The following is a 21,111-nucleotide window of genomic DNA, read 5'->3' as shown; positions in this document are numbered from 1 at the left end:
TGCCTTAGCAGTAAAATGCCAGTGAAATAACTCATGTAGGACATGTTTTGTCAGGCCTGCTGACCTCTCTTGGCAGTCAAATAATACCTTATCACAGTGTCCTGTAAAGTTACAAATCATTCCGTATTTTACTGGGCAGTTTTTATGTGATTCAGATTTCATAAGAAGCAAACACCATTAGGAATTTAAGTCCTAGTCATTTAGCTGATGCTTTTGTCCAAAGTGACATACATTTAACACACTGTATACCGTGTTTATGACCCATGCAGGAATTAAACCAATAAATGGCGTTGTACACCCCATGCTCTGACCACTGAGCAATCAGAACCACTCTGGTTTGCGATCGTGGTCCACTAATATTGGACTCCTTTCCCCTCGGCCTCCATTCCACCCCTTCAGGTACAAGATGATCTCGGAGTTCACGTGGCCCAATCACGACCTCCCATCGGAAAAAGAGGCGGTAAAGAAGCTGTTGCAGGGCTGCGGCTTCGAGCAGGACGTGGCGTACGGCAAGACGAAGGTGTTCATCCGCACGCCGCGCACCCTCTTCTGCCTGGAGGAGCAGAGGACTGAAATGGTTGGGAGAATCGTTCTCTTCCTTCAGAAGGTCAGTGTCAATCTATTTGACCTTTGGCCTGGTCTCCATGGCAAAGGCCCTAGGTCGAGTGTAAACATTGTATAGGTGTTACCTCTACAGGTACATTTATTATTATATATGAATACAAATACGTTTTAAGACAAAAATACGCTATAAATTCAATAGCGGACACTTTTATATTCAATATCACATTGTCAGGGAGCCTGATTGTTGGTCAAAGCTACCTAAAATCCAGTGACCTCATTCTCTTGTGTCCTCATTTAAATTCACTCTCCTTCCTTCTCGTATGAGTAATAAACTCCCGAGACTGGAACGACTCGGCACTTGATATGCCATTGCCGCTAGGCGCCGAGATATTTTCAGAGCCTAAAATAATGTTATATTATTATAGCGTTGGCTTTCTCTCTGTTCCTCTCTGGGTTTCATCTGCCCACGCAAACCTAGCTCAGTAAATGATCTGGAGGAGAGAAGAGGGGTCCACACATCCGCACTGCAGACTTCTGGGAAGCCGCTAGCAACTCCTGCACACTAAAAGAACAAGCAAACTGAAAACAGAATCTAGTGTTCCCTATACTCCTATTCAACCTTTATCAGCGACTCCCTCTCGTAGTTGGAATATATCACCACAGCTCCTGAGATGCTGAAACCCACATGTATCAATATAAACCATTAGCTAATGTACTGTAGCTATAGGGGAAATCCATTTTGTACGAGACCCTTTTTATCATATTGACAGTTGTTATGACGTTGATACAGACCGGAGTGTAATCCAGTATTGCTTTATTACAGACAATTCTCCATAAATGGATGTTGGATTTTCTATATGCTTTCCTCCGTTGATTGGTTGGTAAAGAAAGTTATGCGGTTGTGTTGTGCATGAGAATATACCTCAGGTAAGAACGGTAGCAACTCTGATGTGATGATAGCGTGTGTAACAGTATAGCTTCCGTCCCTCTCCTCGTCCCAACCTGGGCTTGAACCAGGGACCCTCTGCACACATCAACAACTGACACCCACGAAGCATCGTTACCCATCGCTCCACAAAAGCCACGGCCCTTGCAGAGCAAGGGGAACAACTACTTCAGGTCTCAAAGCGAGTGACGTCACCGATTGAAACGCTATTAGCGCGCACCACCGCTAACTAACTAGCCATTTCACATCGGTTACACTCAACCCCCTTTTGATCTCCTCGTTCCGCGATGTGAAATGGCTAGTTAGTTATGCAGGGCTTAACGATATTGATGGCTGTCGAGGGCAAAATCCCTTGCGTCACATTTTCATACTGGGCGAACAAAATACAAAAATACAATACAAAATATAACATGTGTAAATACCTGTTGTTAAATGGGAAACAGCACGTTAGTTGTGCAGGGCTTAACGATATTGATGGCTGTCGATGGCAAAAGCTGTAGCATGAAGACAACTGTGTTAGCAGTGGGCTTATGTGACCATTACAACGGTGTCTGCTAGCTAACACACTTATTTACAGCAATCATATGCCAAAGCACATCCCAGAAAGCCCCTCAATCCCTAACAGGTACCATATACCCACACATGTATAAATCAGTAACGCACAGCAAACTTGTACACATTGTAAAATATAAAACAGTATTCAGAACGTGACCTACCCATTGCATCACATTTTCATACTGGGAAGACCTGACGTTCGCGATCTCCCCCTAGCTGCAAGCGGGGCCAATCACAACACGCCTTATTGTCATCAGAGTTGAACCAACCAATAAGAATGCTTGAACATTAAATACACATTTCTTTAGAGGCAAGTGGAAACATAACCAACCCTGTTACACGTGTGTCATACCACGTGCCATACACACCCACTAAGACAGCCTAGGACTGTACAAGGCTTCTGTATAGATGGGGGGAAAAATGCTTTTTTTTTGTAGAATGTTGCGCTGTCAATTTGCTGTTAAATCTAGCTGAGCATCTCTAAAGGTAATGCCTTCTCTGTACAGAGCTCCAAAATGTCAATTTCTCAGCATCTATCTATTCTATTTCGTGTTTCCTTTTCCCAGTTTGGGATTTGAACGCCTATTTTGGGAGCCATCTATATGTTTGGTGTTCTGACAGAATAAAGATTGACAGCTATACATTTACCTAGCCTGTTATTGCTACTCAAATCCCTAGGAGTACATTCCTTCACGTTCTAAACTTTGATTCAGTCAGCTCTCTCGGAGGACTGTGCTGGGATCTAACTGCCCGCAGACATCAAAGGCTTAAACCAACCAAATGGCTTCAATCTGGGATCGATTGTTTGACCTCTGTATTGATCTACAAGGACCTGGTTGGGCTGCCCAACAGACGAGCTCACCTCGTGCTCCTGTTTTCCTTCCTCAAAGGATGTTGTCACTTTGATAACCAAGTACAAACACCAGAGAGAATTCCCGGCGTTCTACCAAAACGAACATCACACAAAAGAGAGGTTTAGGGTGGAAGGAATCGTGTAGGGGCTCTGCCAGACAATAAGAACAGAAGTTCTTTGTCAATGGACATTGCTCACATCTACGCAGGTACACACACACACACACACACTCATGCACCACCCTCCAGAAATAAGCAAAATAAACTGCTATTTTAGTCTATTTGTCCCCTGCCCCCTACACACACAGCTCATCCTCTATGCAACGCAATCCCCTTATCAGCAGCTGGCACACCAATGTGCCTTATGCCAACGGGCCCCACCATGCCAGGGGTGGCAGAACCCATGCCAGTATCTCAAGCGCTCTTCCCCTCCCCCCATACGAGCCTCCTTCCCCAGACAACCACAAGTGCTTGTCAGTGACTGCACTCCACATAAGAAGTGAGGGATCCTATATATAGAACCCGAGAATTAGGTTCGAGGTGCCCATCTCCATGCCTGGTTCTGGAGTACACAATGCACCTTTCTCCTTACCACCCCATCATCCCCTCGTTACAGCCCCCTACGTGAGCATCCCTCATCCCCTGAAGAGGGCAAGGGAAGAGAGAGAGAGAGGGACTCTCTCCCAGTCTCATTTCACGCTACCTTTCGCTCCGTCGTTCCTCGGTTTCCGCCCCGTTCTCCCGAGCCCCCGTCTAAGCCGTTCCACTCCGGCTCTCCTCTGCTCCCCAAGCCAGCGGATAGAAGCCTGGCTCCGCTGAATCCACCGTCACGGCTATCAACTCTGCCCTCCCCGCTGACTGACTGAGTGCACTACATCCCACTATCAATGGCCTGTATATGTTCCACTGCCCACTCCCTAGTGTGGATTGTGCGGGCAGTTGAGCACACAGGTCCCCATCCAACCCGCAGTCAGATCCTTATCCTCAGAAAGGGCCGATTAGGCCCAATCTGAACCAACCTTAAGGGGATTAAATACTACAATCCAACACAAATACAGAGACTTTATAAATGATTCATGAGCTTCTACCCTTTTTTTTAATGAATATTTCATACATTTAAGCCCAGCCATCCACATCAGTTTCTGTCGGGGCTTTTCTTTTAGCTGAGATGACAGAGAGTCAGTCCCCTGTGTATAAGGAACTGGGCATTAATCACTATTGAAAGCGTTACATGTATCTGAGCGGCTGAGGTTTTTATCAGTGAGACTGTAGGCTAGGCTAGGCTAACGTTAGCTTAGCGTTAGCCTAGCGTAAGCCCTAGCTCGCTGTCTGTCTGCCTACTGGGCCTGAACTGATCCCCTTCTATCCACACGCCTCAGCACTATGTAACCTGATCCTAATTGGTCTGATGTAGGCATTATTGCAGTGGCGTGTATAGTGTTCTACTACTTATGATAGATTTACAACTGCTGACTGCAAAACACCTAGCTACCTCCAAATGGGCAATCTGCCAGAAATATATGCAAGTTTGTCAATGTATTTTTATGTGATAGAAGTTCGTAGAACTGTTACAGCAGAACAGATAATACCTCGTACCCCTGCACATCGGCTCAGTACTGGTACCCTGTGTACAGTGTATATAGCCAGGTTATCGTTACTCATTGTGTATTTATTATTACTTTTACTTTTATTATTACGTGTAATTACTTTTCTATTATTTATACATTTTCTCTCTTTCTCTGCATTGTTGGGAAGGCCCGTAAGTAAGCATTTCACTGTTGTTTACAGAGCATGTGATGAACAACATTTGATTTGATAATACCCTTTCCACATGATCACGTTTAAATGAAAATAGGATGTAAAGATACATTCTGCGATATGAACAACTCTTCAATGATCATTTCAGTTAGTGATATAGTGTCACCACTTCCGCCGAAGTCGCTCCCTCTCCTTGTTCGGGCGGTATTCGGTGGTCGACGTCACTGACCTTCTAGCCATCACTGATCCATTTTTCATTTTCCATTGGTTTTGTCTTGTCTTCCTTCACACCTGGTTCCAATCCCATCAATTACGTGTTGTGTATTTAACCCTCTGTTTCCCCTCATGTCCTTGTCGGTGATTGTTTATTGTATGTTATGTGCAAGTCATGTGTCAGTGTGCGACGAGTTTTGTACCCACTTATATTATTATTTTCTATATTTTGGTTTTTGGAGTTTAATGAGCACTTATTAAACGACTCCGTTTATACCAAGTTCGTTTCCCTGCGCCTGACTTCCTTGCCGCCGACACGCACCCATTACAGAATCTCCGACCATAACTATGGAGTCAGCAGGAGAGGGTATACCGGCCATTGAGGTGGAGGAGCGCGTCCAGGAGCATGCAGTTATGCTCCACCATCTTGGCGCCGCCATGGGTCGCGTTGTCCAGAAAATGGACCGCTGGGAGAGACAGGGAGTTCTTCCAGCGCCTCCACCAGCACAACCGGGGTCTCCCCTGAGCACCTCTTTCCCGCCTGAATCCAGTGGGATCCGTCTCTCCTTGCCCCAGGAGTACAACGGGAGGGCTGCGAACTGCCAGGGGTTCTTCTTGCAGTTAGACCTCTATCTGGCCACCGCCCACCTGGCTCCATCGGACCGTGAGAGGGTGTCCGCCCTCGTCTCGTGCCTCACCGGGACAGCCCTGGAGTGGGCCAACGCCGTGTGGAGAGAGGGAGATGCGGCGTTGGACCAGTTTGAGGAGTTTACCCACCGTTTCCGGGCAGTCTTCAACCACCCACCCGGGGTAGAGTGGCGGGTGAGCGCCTCTACCATCTGAGGCAGGAGACGAGGAGCGCCCAGGAGTTCGCCCTGGAGTTTAGGACCCTGGCTGCCAGCGCGGGATGGAACAACAGGGCCCTGATCGACCATTACCGCTGCAGTCTGCGCGAGGACGTCCGTCGGGAGTTGGCCTGCAGAGACCACCCTCTCATTTGACCAGCTGGTGGACCTGTCCATCCGGCTGGACAACCTGCTGGCTACTCGTGGTAGTTCAGATCGGGGTCTGGTGGTTCCATCCTCCCGCACCCCCTCTCCTATACCCATGGAGCTGGGAGGGGCGGTGCGCAGGGAGACCGGATGGGGTTCATACTCGTGTACCATCTGTGGCCGCAGAGGGCACACTGCTGGTCGGTGCTGGGTTGGTTCCTCTGGGAGTCGAGGCAGCAGGCAGGGCGCTCTGGCGTCACCCCAGGTGAGCCGGCACCACTCTCACCCAGAGCCCTCTGTTGTTCATATGTTTGTGTCTGTCACGTTCCCTGAGAATTCCCCGCATTCCCAGCATAAGGCGCTCGTCGATTCAGGTGCGGCTGGGAATTTTATTGATAGAGCTTTAGCCTATAGTTTAGGGATCCCCTTTGTTCCCGGGGCTGTGCCCTTCCCCGTTCACGCCTTAGATAGTCGACCATTAGGGTCAGGGTTGATTATGGAGGTCACCGCTCCTTTGGGCATGGTGACGCAGGGGGGTCATACGGAGAGAATTAGTCTCTTCCTCATTGACTCTCCTGCGTTTCCTGTGGTGCTGGCCTACCCTGGTTAGCTTGTCATAACCCCACAGTTTTTTGGCCACAGAGGGCTCTCACGGGGTGGTCGTGAGAGTGCTCAGGTAGGTGTTTAGGGGTTTCCGTTGGTGCTACAACGGTGGAGAGTCCAGACCAGGTCTCCACCGTGCGCATCCCCCTGAATATGCTGATTTGGCTTTCGCCTTCTGTAAAAAGAAGGCAACTCAATTACCACCTCATCGACGGGGCGATTGTGCGATAGACCACCTGGTAGACACTGCACTTCCCAGGAGTCACGTGTATCCCCTCTCACAGGTGGAGACGGAGGCTATGGAAACATATGTCTCCGAATCCCTGCGTCAGGGGTACATTCGGTCCTCCACTTCAGCCGCCTCCTCGAGTTTCTTTTTTGTGAAGAAGGAGGGGGGTCTGTGCCCGTGTATTGACTATCGGGGTCTGAATCAGATCACTGTGAGGTATAGTTACCCGCTACCGCTCATAGCCACAGTGATAGAGTCAATGCACGGGGCGTGATTCTTCACTAAACTAGATCTCAGGAGCGCTTTCAACCTGATGCGTATCTGAGACGAGTGTAAGACGGCTTTCTTTTTTTTTTTGGAGAACCACCTCTGGGCACTATGAGTACCTCGTCATGCCGTACGGGTTGATGAATGCGCCATCAGTCTTCCAAGCCTTTGTAGATGAGATTTTCAGGGACCTGCACGGGCAGGGTGTAGTGGTGTATATTGATGACATTCTGATATACTCCGCTACACGCGCTGAGCATGTGTCCCTGGCGCGCAGAGTGCTTGGTCGCCTGTTGGAGCATGACCTGTATGTCAAGACTGAGAAATGCCTGTTCTTCAAACAGTCCGTCTCCTTCCTAGGGTATCGCATTTCCACCTCAGGGGTAGAGATAGAGAGTGACCGCATTGCAGCCGTGCGTAATTGGCCGACTCCCACCACGGTAAAGGAGGTGCAGCGGTTCTTAGGGTTTGCCAACTACTACCGGAGGTTTACCGGGGTTTTGGTCAGCTGGCGGCTCCCATTACCTCACTGCTGAAGGGGGGCCCGGTGCGCTTGCAGTGGTCAGCTTGGGCGGACAGGGCTTTTAGTCACCTGAGGGCTCTGTTTACCTCGGCTCCCGTGTTGGCCCATCCGGATCCCTCTTTGGCGTTCATAGTGGAGGTGGACGCGTCCGAGGCTGGGATAGGAGCGGTGCACTCTCAGCGCTCGGGTACGCCACTGAAGCTCCGCCCCTGTGCCTTCTTCTCGAAGAGGCTCAGCCCGGCGGAGCAAAACTATGATGTGGGGGACCGGGAGCTGTTGGCTGTCGTCAAGGCCTTGAAGGCGTGGAGACATTGGCTTGAGGGGGCTTAACACCCTTTTCTCATCTGGACTGACCACCGCAATCTGGAGTACATCCGGGCGGCGAGGAGACTGAACCCTCGCCAGGCAAGTTGGGCCATGTTTTTCACCCGTTTTGTATTTACCCTTTCCTACAGACCAGGCTCTCAGAACATTAAGGCAGACGCATTGTCCCACTCCCATACTCCCGGCCTCTTGCCTGGTGGCACCGGTAGTGTGGGAGCTGGACGCAGACATTGAGCAGGCATTGCGTACAGAGCCCGCTCCCCTTCAGTGTCCGGCTGGGTGTCTGTACGTTCCGTCTGCTGTCCGTGACCGGCTAATCTATTGGGCCCATTCGTCACCCTTCTCTGGTCATCCTGGTATCGGTCGGACGGTGCACTGTCTTAGTGGAAAGTACTGGTGGCCCACTTTAGCTAAGGACGTGAGGGTTTATGTTACCTCCTGCTCGGTGTGCGCCCTGCTCGGTGTGTGCAAGGCTCCTAGACACCTGCACAGAGGTAAGTTACAACCGTTACCTGTTCCACAACGGCCATGGTCGCACCTGTCGGTGGATTTCCTGACTGATCTTCCTCCTTCACAGGGTAACACCACGATCCTGGTTGTTGTGGATCATTTTTCTAAGTCCTGTCGTCTCCTCCCTTTGCCCGGTCTCCCTACGGCCCTACAGACTGCGGAGGCTCTATTCACACACGTCTTCCGGCACTACGGGGTGCCTGAGGATATAGTGTCTGATCGGGGTCCCCAGTTCACGTCGAGGGTTTGGAGGGCGTTCATGGAACGTCTGGGGGTCTCGGTCAGCCTTACCTCAGGTTTTCACCCTGAGAGTAACGGGCAGGTGGCGAGAGTTAACCAGGTTGTGGGTAGGTTTCTGAGTTCTTATTGCCAGGACCGGCCGGGGGAGTTGGCAGCGTTCGTGCCTTGGGCAGAGATGGTCCAGAATTCGCTCCGCCACTCCTCCACTAACCTCTCTCCCTTTCAGTGCGTGTTAGGGTATCAGCCGGTTCTGGCTCCTTGGCATCAGAGTCAGACGCACCCATTACATGTAGGCCCAGTTTGATTTTTGATTAATGTAATTTAGAAATGCTTCATGAGCTAAGAACAACTGTCTAACCTCATTATAACACAATATAAGGTTGTTTTACTCCGTTTGTTGACAATGTCTTTGTTAATGAACAACAGCCAGTAGTATGGATTTTTATCATGCATTTGGGGCTCCAAAAATAGGTTCACCTGAGACCATTACAGCATTGAGTATTCACAATGTTCTCGCACAGTGAAGAGCAGGAAGCTACTAAAGATCATGTGATTGTCAGTATCATCATAAAGCCTACACCCTTTAGTGATATACACTACCGTTCAAAAGTTTGGGGTCACTTAGAAATGTCCTTGTTTTTGAAAGAAAAGCACATTTTTTGTCCATTTAAAATAACATCATATTGATCAGAAATACAGTGTAGACATTGTTAATGTTGTAAATAACTATTGTAGCTGGAAAAAACAGATTTCTTATAGAATATCTACATAGGTGTACAGAGGCCCATTATCAGCAACCAACGCTCCTGTGTTGCAATGGCACGTTGTGTTAGCTAATCCAAGTTTTTCATTTTAAAAGGCTAATTGATCATTAGAAAACCCTTTTGCAATCATGTTAGCACAGCTGAAAACTGTTGTCCTGATTAAAGAAGCAATAAAACTGGCCTTTAGACTAGTTGAGTATCTGGAGCATCAGCATTTGTGAATTCGATTACAGGCTCAAAATGTCCAGAAACAAAGAACTTTCTTCTGAAACTCATCAGTCTATTCTTGTCCTGAGAAAGGCCAGCATCCCGGAGTCGCCTCTTCGCTGTTGCCGTTGAGACTGGTGTTTTGCGGGTACTATTTAATGAAGCTGCCTGTTGAGGACTTGTGAGGCGTCTGTTTCTCAAACTAGACACTCTAATGTACTTGTCCTCTTGCTCAGTTGTGCACCGGGGCCTCCCACTCCTCTTTTTATTCTGGTTAGAGCCAATATGCGCTGTTCTGTTCTCTCGCTGGCTGCACACTGTCTCACTGGCAGTCTCTTTGGCTTCCGCTCCTGACAGTTCAGCTTCTTGGCTTGAAATGATGTAAACATAAGCCATTAATGCTTATATAAAGCAGATGAGGAACAAAATGTTGTTCATCGTAATTTGTACACAGGTGTATTAGGCTATTACTACCTGCATTCTTGTTCTTCAGTTCCTCCACCTGGCTCTCACTGGCTGTCAGTCTGGCCTTCAAGGCTGTATTGTCTGTCTTCAGTTCGTCTACTTCTTTCGTAGTGATTTTCTGCTCCACTGTAAGGCCCTCACTTGCTGCCACTCTGGCCTCCGTGTTCCTCAGCTTCTCTCTCTGCTCCACCACCATGTCTCTCAGCTCCTTCATCTCATTCCAGATGTCAGGTGTGGTTGTGTGTTCGTCGGTCGCACCCACGGCCTCCGTCCCTCGGCTCTCCATCGGAACTTCACTCAGTCTGCTCTCTCTCCCTGCGCCGTGACCCTGTTGAGCTTTGTCTCTGACCCCTCCACTCTCTCCCTGAGCCCATGCCTTAGATAGACCGACAAAAACAGCAACACTAACAGAGTTACAGCACCCCTCAGTCTGAAACGATGCCTTTTAAGATACAATTTGGTTTATGAGGGTCAGTTCCCCTTATACATACACATTTTAGTTAGAACAACGTCACATCAATGCAAATGTTGCTACTAAAGTCTAGGACATTTGGTATCATACTTTTTGCCATGTAAGACGTAAGAAGTCAGCAACTGTTGTTTAGCAAATTATCCCCTAATGCCTCTGCAGGTTGAAACCATGTTGTTTCTCTTGTTGTCATTCCTTTTGTCAGTGACTTTTGCTTCGCTTAGGGAGATACTGTACCTGCAAACTCTGTTATTAAGGAAGACTTTGATGATGAAGAAGTGTGTCTTGATTGTACCGGAGTATTTTTCCCTCCTGTCTCTCGGAGTTCAGCTGCGTTCTCCTTTTGTGTTCTTTCATGCTGTTTGTTCGCGGCTGTGCTGTCAACTAGCGCTGTGACAGTTTGAATATTCTCTTTTGCTGCAACTTCTCGTTGCACCAACAACTTCCCACTTCCCACTGTTGAGCAATCAAGGCACAGATGTTTCCTTTGAATTCATAATTACATATTTACTTGATATTTTTACAATGCAAATCGAATTAATACCGGCTCATGTTTTATTGCAAAAAATCCTTGAGTTGGTAATGTAATTGATTCGTTGTAGGCTATTTTGAGTATAGTTATTCACGCTTGGATTCACGCACTAGCAACAAGAAGATAAAGTAGTGCCAGGCGTTCCACATTCAAAACAATCCACTGACCTGACGGATCCCCCTGACAGTGGAAGGATATGGATAGACGGGGCTCTCACCATGGCAACCAAGGTTTGGCTCCCAGCCAAGGTGGACTGCTTTCCTCCGATATGACCTTCATTTAAATTGTTCCCCGACACCTCATAGAATCCCCCCTTGCTTTCTATCCTCTGGCATGTCTGTTCATGTACAATACGGTATGTTCTACTTGTCTGGATTTCTAATTGACAGACCTGATACAAGCAATCATTTCTGATGGTTTCTTTGTTTCAGTTAGTGATTTTAGCGTCTGACAGTCGGTCCTTGGAGGCAACACAAATTATTTATATCAAAATTCGTTTCAGTATCCGTAGCTAGTCTGTTTCCTCCTCACTTCAGCTCCAGTATTCCCATTGTTAAAAATCCTTTGTCACACAGTACATGAACCCAATGATGGAACATGGTGATCATGTATAGAGGATGTCAGTCTAATGAGGGTTTCAGAGCAAGCCACTGCCTGCTGCCTTGAGCATGTGGCGATGCTGTTGCTGTTCACCCGAGCGCTGGATTGATTTATGCTAATACCCGTTGGCCCAGTGTCTCACCCAGTGTCCCTGGTGATTGCCTGCGGTCAGAGTGTGTGTGTGTTGTGCCCTTGTTAAATTGTGTCACACACTCCGCTTGATGCCGTCTCCACCCACCTTGGTGTTGAGCATGTCACTGGAAAAGCAGCCTGATGTCCCCAGAGGACAGGGGAATCGTGGCGCTCAGCATTGGATTGTAGTCGAGTGTGTCGCCCCGCCGGCCCAAATTGACTAGGCTATCCGTCTTTCCATGTTTGATTCGTTTTGTGGATGACATAAAAGGATATTTTGTTTAGCATGTTTGGTCAGAGACTATGAATGTTATATGGATATTCAGTAAGCCTAAAGCAGTTGCATCACTTGGTGTAGCCTATATATCTCTACGTTTACATTAAGATATATATCTCTCAAACCCCCTACACATCCAGCCATTGTCATGGTACGTGATTTGTGCCGGCCGGCCTCTCTCTACCCAGCATGCATTTCAAAGCGCCCCAATAAAGCCTTACCAATCTGTCCCACTTTGTCTGGCCAAGACACCCCCAATTTGGCTTTGACGAGCTCGTAAATCTGGTGCCCCAAAGCCAGGGCAGCGTGTGGCTAGTACGACCCAATGTTGGAGGGAGGATGGAGGGAGTCTGTAAAAAGCTGATCAGATGGCTTTATTGGAGAAGACGGCGTTCCGGCCGTGTTATTGGCCTGATTTACACACGTTCCCCTGGGTGTCGTCCTCTCCTCTCCCCACCTTCCTACTCATGATCATCCCACACTGTCTGCCCCTCCTTTGTTTTAGCACAGCCAAGCAGTGGGGTGTGTGTGTCGGGCAGGCGGGCGGGTCCACCTAAGTCCATGGTGAATACACACATCCCGCCGTTTACCTGTTGTATATTTTAGTCGGCTTAAGATAATTCAGATAGATTTAGATTATGTTAGGCCTTATCCAATGCAGCTGTTGCTCTTCCTGTAACAGGCTTCTTACTTTTAGCTCAGGATATTCGCATTCAAATGTATGTTTATACAAAGGGCTTGATTGATGCTTAGTAGCTACCATCAATTGGCAATATTATGACACAACTGCCACAGTTGTATCATAATATGCGACTACAGTATTTTGTGGTTACAGTATTTTGTCACTTAGATAACATTTCTCATGTCTGCCCATATGGAATGTTTAGGAAGAGATGTACTGTATGAAATCATCTTGCGAGGTTCTTCTAACTCGAGAGCTTCTTTTGACACGCAGCCATCCCACCATCTCTCTGCTCACAATCCTAGTTTTTGTTTAAAATCAAAGTAAAGAAGGTCGTTGAGGGTCCAATAGCCCTACAGTATATTGCTCACAATCAGTTTAAAGTGGCAATATTTAACCAAATTCACGTAGAAATGTTTTGTTATAGATCTGTCATTCTCGTTGAAAGCAAGTCTAAGAAGCGGTAGATCTGTTATGTGCACTATTTCTATGCTTTCCATTCTTAAGTTTAGTTTTTGCGTCTTTTACTTTCAGTTTTGTACATCAGCTGAAAATACAATATTTTTGCTTAATGAAAATATATTTCACAGCGGTTTAGATGGCACCATGATTCTCTACACTATACTATAAGCTATACACTATTGCTTATTGTTTCACATAAACTGAAATTAGGCAAACTATTAGAATTTTAGCAGCCAGGAAATGGCTGAGAAATTTCTGCATATTGCACCTTTAAGCATATTCTGTGAATCTCAACGCAAGACCATAATACACTCGTGTCCCTTAAGAAATATCTTTAATTCTCCATCTCCATTTTAATATGTTATATTATAATATCTTATCTCAATGCCGTTCGCCTAAAACAGACTTAATTTCTCCAAACATTTGATCAAATCTGAATTAGAATGTTTTTTTCTAACACTGTTAGCAGCTAGTGGGGACCATCTATGAGTTGCATTCCATTCATTTATTTACCTCATCATCATCCTTGTCACGTGGGAGGATAGTAACAGGCCCGTCTGTAGTCATTACAGCACAATGTAGCAAAACATTTTGTAACGGAAAATGAACATTTCTTATTGGACAAGTTCAGTTAGTCCCTCCCGGTTTTCAGTATTTTTTTTCTTCTCTTTGCCGCCTAATAAATACAGCCCATGGGTAGATGGGACCGATGAATATGGATCACTCTGATCTCTCTCTTCCCTCCTCCATTATTTCTGAGTCACCTAGGGCAGCAAGGTGGGGGACGGGGGGAGTGTGAGGCACATGGGCAGAAAATAGTTGTATTTTGTAGTTTATTTTAAAATACCAACATTCAAATCTCAAGGTAATCTAATATATTTTTTCGTAGCGTTTCAAATAAAAATAACTATTTTCTTTGATATTCAAATACAGGTCTCAGAAAGTCAAGTCAGATTTGAAAGTATTTTGAATACCTCTCAGAAAACCATATAATATTTCAAGGTATTTGAATATATGCAAGTTATTTGGAAACAAATCAAATGCGATGACTGCCAAATATTTGTTGAAGAACCAAAAACTTCAACAGTTAGTTGAATTATAATATCATTAAATACATGAAGGACATGGAATCACCTCAACATTAGAGTACAGTGCATTCGGAAAGTATTCAGACCCCTTCCTTTTTCCACATTTTGTTTTGTTTCAGCCTTATTCTATAATGCATTAAATAAATAAAAAATCCTCATCAATCTACACACAATACCCCATAATGACAAAGCGAAAACAGTTTTTTTTAAATGGTAAAAAATGTATTACAAATGAAAACAGAAATACCTTATTTACATAATATGGTAGTTAATTAGTTGGTTTCTCTATGTGTTCGGTTTTAAAAGGTAGATACTTTATTTTTTCGTTTTTTTTACCCCTTTTTTCACCCCAATTTCGTGGTATCCAATTGGTAGTAGTTACAGTCTTGTCTTATCGCTGCAACTCCCGTACAGACTCGGGAGAGGCGAAGGTCGAGAGCCTTGCGACTTCTGAAACACAACCCAACCAAGCCGCACTGCTTCTTGAAACATCCAACCCGGAAGCCAGCCACACCAATGTGTCGGAGGAAACACCGTACACCTGGCGACTGTGTCAGCGTGCACTGCCCGCCACAGGAGTCGCTAGTGTGCAATGAGACAAGGATATCCCTGCCGCCCAAATCCTCCCTAACGACGCTGGGCCAATTGTGCGCCGCCCCATGGGCCTCCCGGTCACGGCCGGCTGCGACAGAGCCTGGGCTCGAACCCAGAATCTCTAGTGCCTTAGACCACTGCGCCACTCGGGAGGCCAAGGTAGCTACTTTCTGAGTTCTGTATTCACTAAGTTTTGAAAAGTAGTCACTTTCTAAGATCTGTATTCAAATAGTTTCAAAAAGTAATGATTTTTGGGGATCTGTATTCAATTATACTGAACAAAAATATAAATGCAACATGCAACAATTTCAAAGATTTTACTGAGTTGAAGTTCATACAAGGAAATAAGTCAATTGAAATAAATTCATTAGGCCGTAATCTAGGGATTTCACATGACTGGGAATAAAGATATGCATCCCAAACATGCTCAATGGGTGACGTCTGAGTATGCAGACCATGCAAGAACTTGAAAATGTTCAGCTTCCTGGAATTTTGTACAGATCGTTGCGACATGGGGCCATGCATTATCATGCTGAAACATGAGGTGATGGCGGCGGATGAATGGCAAAATAATAATGGGCCTCAGGATCTCATGATGGTGTATCTGTGCATTCATATTGCCAACGATAAAATGTTCGTTGTTCGTTGTCCGTAGCTTAAGCCTGCCCATACTATAATCCCACCACCACCATGGGGCAATCTGTTCACAGTGTTAACATCAGCAAATCGCTCGCCCTTATGACGGTTGTGAGGCTGGTTGGACATACTGTCAAAAAAAAAGTATGATGTTGGAGGCGGCTTATGGTAGAGAAATGAACATTCAATTCTCTGGCAACAGCTCTGGTGGACATTCCTGCAGTCAGCATGCCAATTGCACACTTCCTCAAAACTTGAGACATCTGTGGCATTGTGTTGTGACAACGCTGCACATGTTAGTGCCGTTTTCTATTGTCCCCAGTACAAGGTGCACCTGTGTAATGATCATGCTGTTTAATCAGCTTCTTGATATGCCACACCTGTCAGATGGATGGATTTTTTTTAATTAATTTTTTATTTTTTTGTGAGTATGGAACATTTCTGGGATCTTTTATTTCAGCTCATGAAACATGCGACCAACACTTTACAAGTTGCGTTTATGTTTTTGTTCAGTGTGGTTTCTGACATTGTAGTGTGCATTATTTCTCTGTAATGCACAGAAATAACTAATGGCTATGAATTTCATTCTTTCATGTTTGAACTAGCCTGGGTACCAGCCTTTTTAGCTGACATTCCACTCTTTGCCACTCCTCATTTGTCAAAGGGTAGCTATGAGGGATTTGATGAGGTGGGGGTGGGGGAGTTAACTGGTGTTTGGTTATGCCGGCTCTTTTCGGTAAGAGTCCAACATGCAAGCTGTTCAGATTTACAGCTACCACCTTGAATGTGAAATTGAATTATGTTCATCTTTGTTTTTGCTTTCTTGCTTGAGATCATAAAAACGTACATAGAAGTTTGTTTCTGCAATAGAGGTCCAACATACATGCTGTTCAGATTTACAACAGCTAACTTGAATTTGACATTTTAATCATGTGAATCTTTGTTCTGGCTTTCTTACTTGAGTTCATAAAAACATACATAAAATCTAGTTTATGTATCTAAAATATATCGAGAGAAAAAAGTCTGATAAATATGTTTCTCAAATATAGTCTGCCTTTATTTACATTTTACATGTATTATATTTTGTTTGTTTCATACTCTAGACCTACATCCTGTTCACGTAAGAGCTGTTATTGGGAGGTATCAATAAAGTTTATTCATTTCCACTCCATCCCCTTCTCTCTCTTCGGTCCTGTTCACCAGGTATGGCGCGGTACCATAGCCAGGATGCGTTACCGGCGCATGCGTGCCGCTGTCGTCATCCTACGGGCCTACCGACGCTTCAAAGTCAAGTCTTACATCAAAGACGTCAACCACAAATTCAAAAACGTGCGCTCCATGAAGGACCACGGCAAGCACGTCAAGTGGCCCACGCCGCCCAAAGTCCTGAGGAGGTTTGAAGAGGTGCTGCGGAGCTTCTACAACAGGTGAACAAACAGCACACACACACACACACACACACACACACACACACACACACACACACACACACACACGGTTGTAATATGACTTGTCTCACCTCTGTTCAGACAGAACATCAACCCTTGAACACAATGCACTGTAAGCCCTTCCATCGGTATACCATCAGTGTGGTAAGAATTCTGTGGAGTGCCATAGCCAGGGGTGCTGTTTTAAACTCCAACCGGTTTCCTTTGAAGGTGCTTACCCATGTTTCCTCCAGCCTCAGCTCTGTGGTGGACATTGATTTTCCACCATCAAAGCCTCATTCAATACTTTCATCCAGAGAAAGTGAAATTCCACACGTAATGCCTCGAAAGTACAGTTTCAAGGCAGGATGTTTCTTGTCAGAGAGTGCAGCTCCCCAAGAAATCACTGTTCTGCAATATCATCACATCAGAAATAGCCAATCTTGTTATCAAGGCTATAGATTCTACAGTGTCAGAGTCGATATCTTGGCTCCATTGCTATTCCTGTGGGTGTTTCCATGCTGCTTTAGGTGGTGGGCGTGGATGCTGATCAAAGACATGACTCCAGAGGAGAAGCTGCGGATCAGAGCCAAGGGGGCCACCCTGGAGGCCCTCAAGGACCAGAGACCTGACCTGGGGCTGCAGAGGACCTGGGAGGGCAACTACCTGGTGAGTTGAACTGGCTGTGGGGGGGGGGGGGGGGGGTTCTGACACTGTAGCTCTGAGCTCCTCAAAGGAGGAGGTTAGTGGTTGATGTGTGTGATTTTAGTTTTTTATTTGAACGTAGTTGTAAATGTGTGTGTGCGCCGTGTGTATGCGTGCATTGTTGGAACTAAAATACAATGGAAAGAGGTGTGTCTTTGTAGAGTTGATGATCTTCATGACAGTCTTTGTCTTTGTGTGTGTGTGTGTTCAGAAACGAGACAGTCCTGACACAGCGTCCTCCTTCACCTTGGTGTCCAGTGAGCTGCAGCGTAAGGACAAGTTCATGAGAGTTCTCTTCTCCTGCAACGTGCGCAAGGTACGTAGACGTGGACGCGCACACACACACACACACACACACACACACACACAATAGAGAATCCGATCACATCTGTTACACACACACACACACACAATAGAGAATCCGATTACATCTGTTACACACACACACACAATAGAGAATCCGATCACATCTGTTACACACACACACACAATAGAGAATCCGATCACATCTGTTACACACACACACACTCTCTCACCTAACTGTCTCTGAGTTTAGCCAACTCCCGGTGCTGTGTGTCTTCTGTGGGGGTGACTGATGAGTACCTTTTGTGTTTCTCAGATCAACCGTTTCCACAAGGCAGAGGACCGGGCCGTCCTCATCACAGACCGCCACCTGTACAAGATGGACCCCCAGAAGCAGTACAAGCCTATGAAGAGCATCCCCCTCTACAACGTACGATCATCTCCCCTGTGTTCTTAAAATGTGGTGCATTTGATATTGATGGGAATCTTACTAGCTGCTGCTCCAAACAGCATAATGGATCTCTCTAAATGATTCTCAATTGATAATTAATAACAGCACGGTTTGAGGAGGAGGAGGAGGAAATTGAACGCTTTGTTGAGATAATGGAATAATTGTCTTTCCCATGTCCTGGTAGACTTCCATTGAAAAAAGATTAGATGGTATTTTGTTTCACTTTAAATCATCTCTCGTCTATTATTATGCTGTATACGGAGACTGTTATTTGTAGCTAAGGCAACAGCGTTTAAATGTGCAACTCTCCCAATCCTTTTTCCGCTGCATTCATGTTATGTTAAAAACATTCTCACTGATTGGTGGACTATAAGGCACACACAGACTATGAGCCTTGTTTCCATGGTGAGAATCCTCATGGTTGTTTTTAGATTCACAACAGTGCGTCCCTGCTTTTACCCAAAACATCCTGGCTTTTTATCAGAACTCTGTTTATGTAACCTACACCCGCATTTAAACCTCTGTCCTCGTTCCACGTATGAGTCAAAGTGCGCGAAAAAGTATAATCTCTGGTATTACAGTACAGGCAGATACTAACAGTGGGGGGGAGCGAGAGAGAGGGAGGGAGGTAGAAAGTTAAAAAGGTAATCCATCTGACCAGATATTCCCTCCCTGTGCTGTTGTAATGAGTGAGAAATGAGCTGAGGCTTACAATAGCAACTATGACAAGGAACCACGGTGTTCAATCTGAAAAAGTGTCAGGAAAGAATTATAGGACGGACACTCCGGTCCTATCGCTGCATCTGGAATGGAAATGGAAAAGCAGGGCTAGGAGGAGAATGGGGTTGGCTGAAGGGCTATCGGCTATTGTTTACACACACACACGCACGAGAGCCTGGAGAGAGAAAGTGTGTGTGCTGGACACTCAGTCTGAAGCTTCAGTATTGTTAAATGGAACAGACTGGGAGACATAAGAAGACTACTCGGAGAGGTAGAAAATGACGGAACCCACAATACTTACAGTACAGAACATTGTGTACAGCTATAGTACAGTACCAGTCTGCGTTTGAGCCAATCAGTTGTGTTGTGACAAGGTAGGGGTGGTATACAGAAGATTTGGTAAAAGAACAAGTCCATATTATGTCAAGAACAGCTCAAATAAGCAAAGAGAAACGACAGTCCATCATTACTTTAAGACATGAAGGTCAATCCGGAAAGTTTCTTCAAGTGCAGTCGCAAAAACCATCAAGCGCTATGATGAAACTGGCTCTCATGAGGTCTGCCACAGGAAAGGAAGACCCAGAGTTACCTCTGCTGCAGAGGATAAGTTCATTGCACTTAACTGCACCTCAGGCCAAATAAATGCTTCACAGAGTTCAAGTAACAGACACATGTCAACATCAACTGTTCAGAAGAGACTGCGTGAATCGAGGCCTTCATGGTTGAATCGCTGCAAAGAAACCACTACTAAAGGACACCAATAAGAAGAAGAGACTTGCTTGAGCCAAGAAACATGAGCAGTGAACAATAGACTGGTGGAAATCTGAGTCCAAATTTGAGATTTCTGGTTCCAACCGCCGTGTCTTTGTGAGACGCAGAGTAGGTAAATGGATGATCCCCGCATGTGTGGTTCCTGCTGTGAAGCATGGAGGAGGAGGTGTGATGGTGTGGGGGTGCTTTGCTGGTGACACTGTCAGTGATTTATTTAGAATTCAAGGCACACTTAACCAGCATGGTTACCACAGCATTCTGCAGCGATACGCCACCCCATCTGGTTTGAGCTTAGTGGGACTATCATTTTTTTTTTTTAGCAGGTCACTGACCCAACACAACTCCAGGCTGTGTAAGGGCTATTTGACCAAGAAGGAGAGGTGATGGAGTGCTACATCAGATGACCTGGCCTCCACAATCACCCAACCTCAACCCAATTGAGATGGTTTGGGATGAGTTAGACCGCAGAGTGAAGGAAAAGCAGCCAACAAGTGCACAGTATATGTGGGAACTCCTTCAAGACTGTTGGAAAAGCATTCCTCATGAAGCTGGTTGAGAGAATGCCAAGAGTGTGCAAAGCTGTCATCAAGGCAAAGGGTGGCTACTTTGAAGAATCTCAAATATAAAATATATTTTGATTTGTTTAACACTTTTTTGGTTACTACATGATTCCATATGTGTTATTTCATAGTTTTGATGTCTTCACTGTTATTCTACAATGTAGAAAATAGTACAAATAAAGAAAAACCCTTGAATGAGTAGGTGTGTCCAAACTTTTGACTGGTACTGTACATGTATAACATCATGTATTGTAGCTACCCCACACACCCACCTGCACCGGTACACAGACACACACACACACACACACACACACCACAACATATTGCATGTATGACATCATATATTGTAACTGCACCCCCCCCACACACACGCACAATCTTATGACGAAATACTCCATTATTCTGAATGTCATTTATAGGAGCTAGAGAGCTGGTCAAGGTAAGAGAGTAGATTGGGATGGAGACGTATGGTTGCTAGGGGAGCCAGCGAGGCATGACGAGGAACCGTCGATTACTTGAAGGTCAGATGGAGGGGGAAAGGCCTGTAGATAAGCGAGCTATCTGCGTTGCTGCCACGCTAAACCTTGGCTGCCCTTGTGTTTATTTCCTGCCCCTGCAGGAGCCAGCGGCAATTTGTGCATCCCAAATGGCATCCTATTCCCTGTAGTCCATAGGGCTCTGGACGAAAGT

At 45.9% G+C, this 21,111-nt stretch overlaps 1 protein-coding gene across 2 annotated transcripts in view; it reads left to right on the top strand.

Annotated features, from left to right (window-relative positions):
* Window positions 1-21,111, top strand: part of myo1d (myosin 1D) — a 111,648-nt gene that overhangs the window by 58,763 nt on the left and 31,774 nt on the right. For both annotated transcript variants that reach the window (XM_029707469.1, XM_029707478.1), the window contains exons 16-20: window positions 400-607; window positions 16,688-16,911; window positions 17,442-17,580; window positions 17,828-17,932; window positions 18,236-18,349. In XM_029707469.1, the coding sequence (XP_029563329.1) occupies window positions 400-607; window positions 16,688-16,911; window positions 17,442-17,580; window positions 17,828-17,932; window positions 18,236-18,349 (790 nt within the window). The remainder of the gene's footprint in view (window positions 1-399; window positions 608-16,687; window positions 16,912-17,441; window positions 17,581-17,827; window positions 17,933-18,235; window positions 18,350-21,111) is intronic.

Source organism: Salmo trutta, chromosome 2 (assembly GCF_901001165.1).
Source record: "Salmo trutta chromosome 2, fSalTru1.1, whole genome shotgun sequence".
Taxonomy (NCBI): domain Eukaryota; kingdom Metazoa; phylum Chordata; class Actinopteri; order Salmoniformes; family Salmonidae; genus Salmo; species Salmo trutta.
The sequence above is the reverse complement of the archived record's forward strand: the minus strand, read 5'-3'. Positions and strand labels throughout refer to the sequence as shown.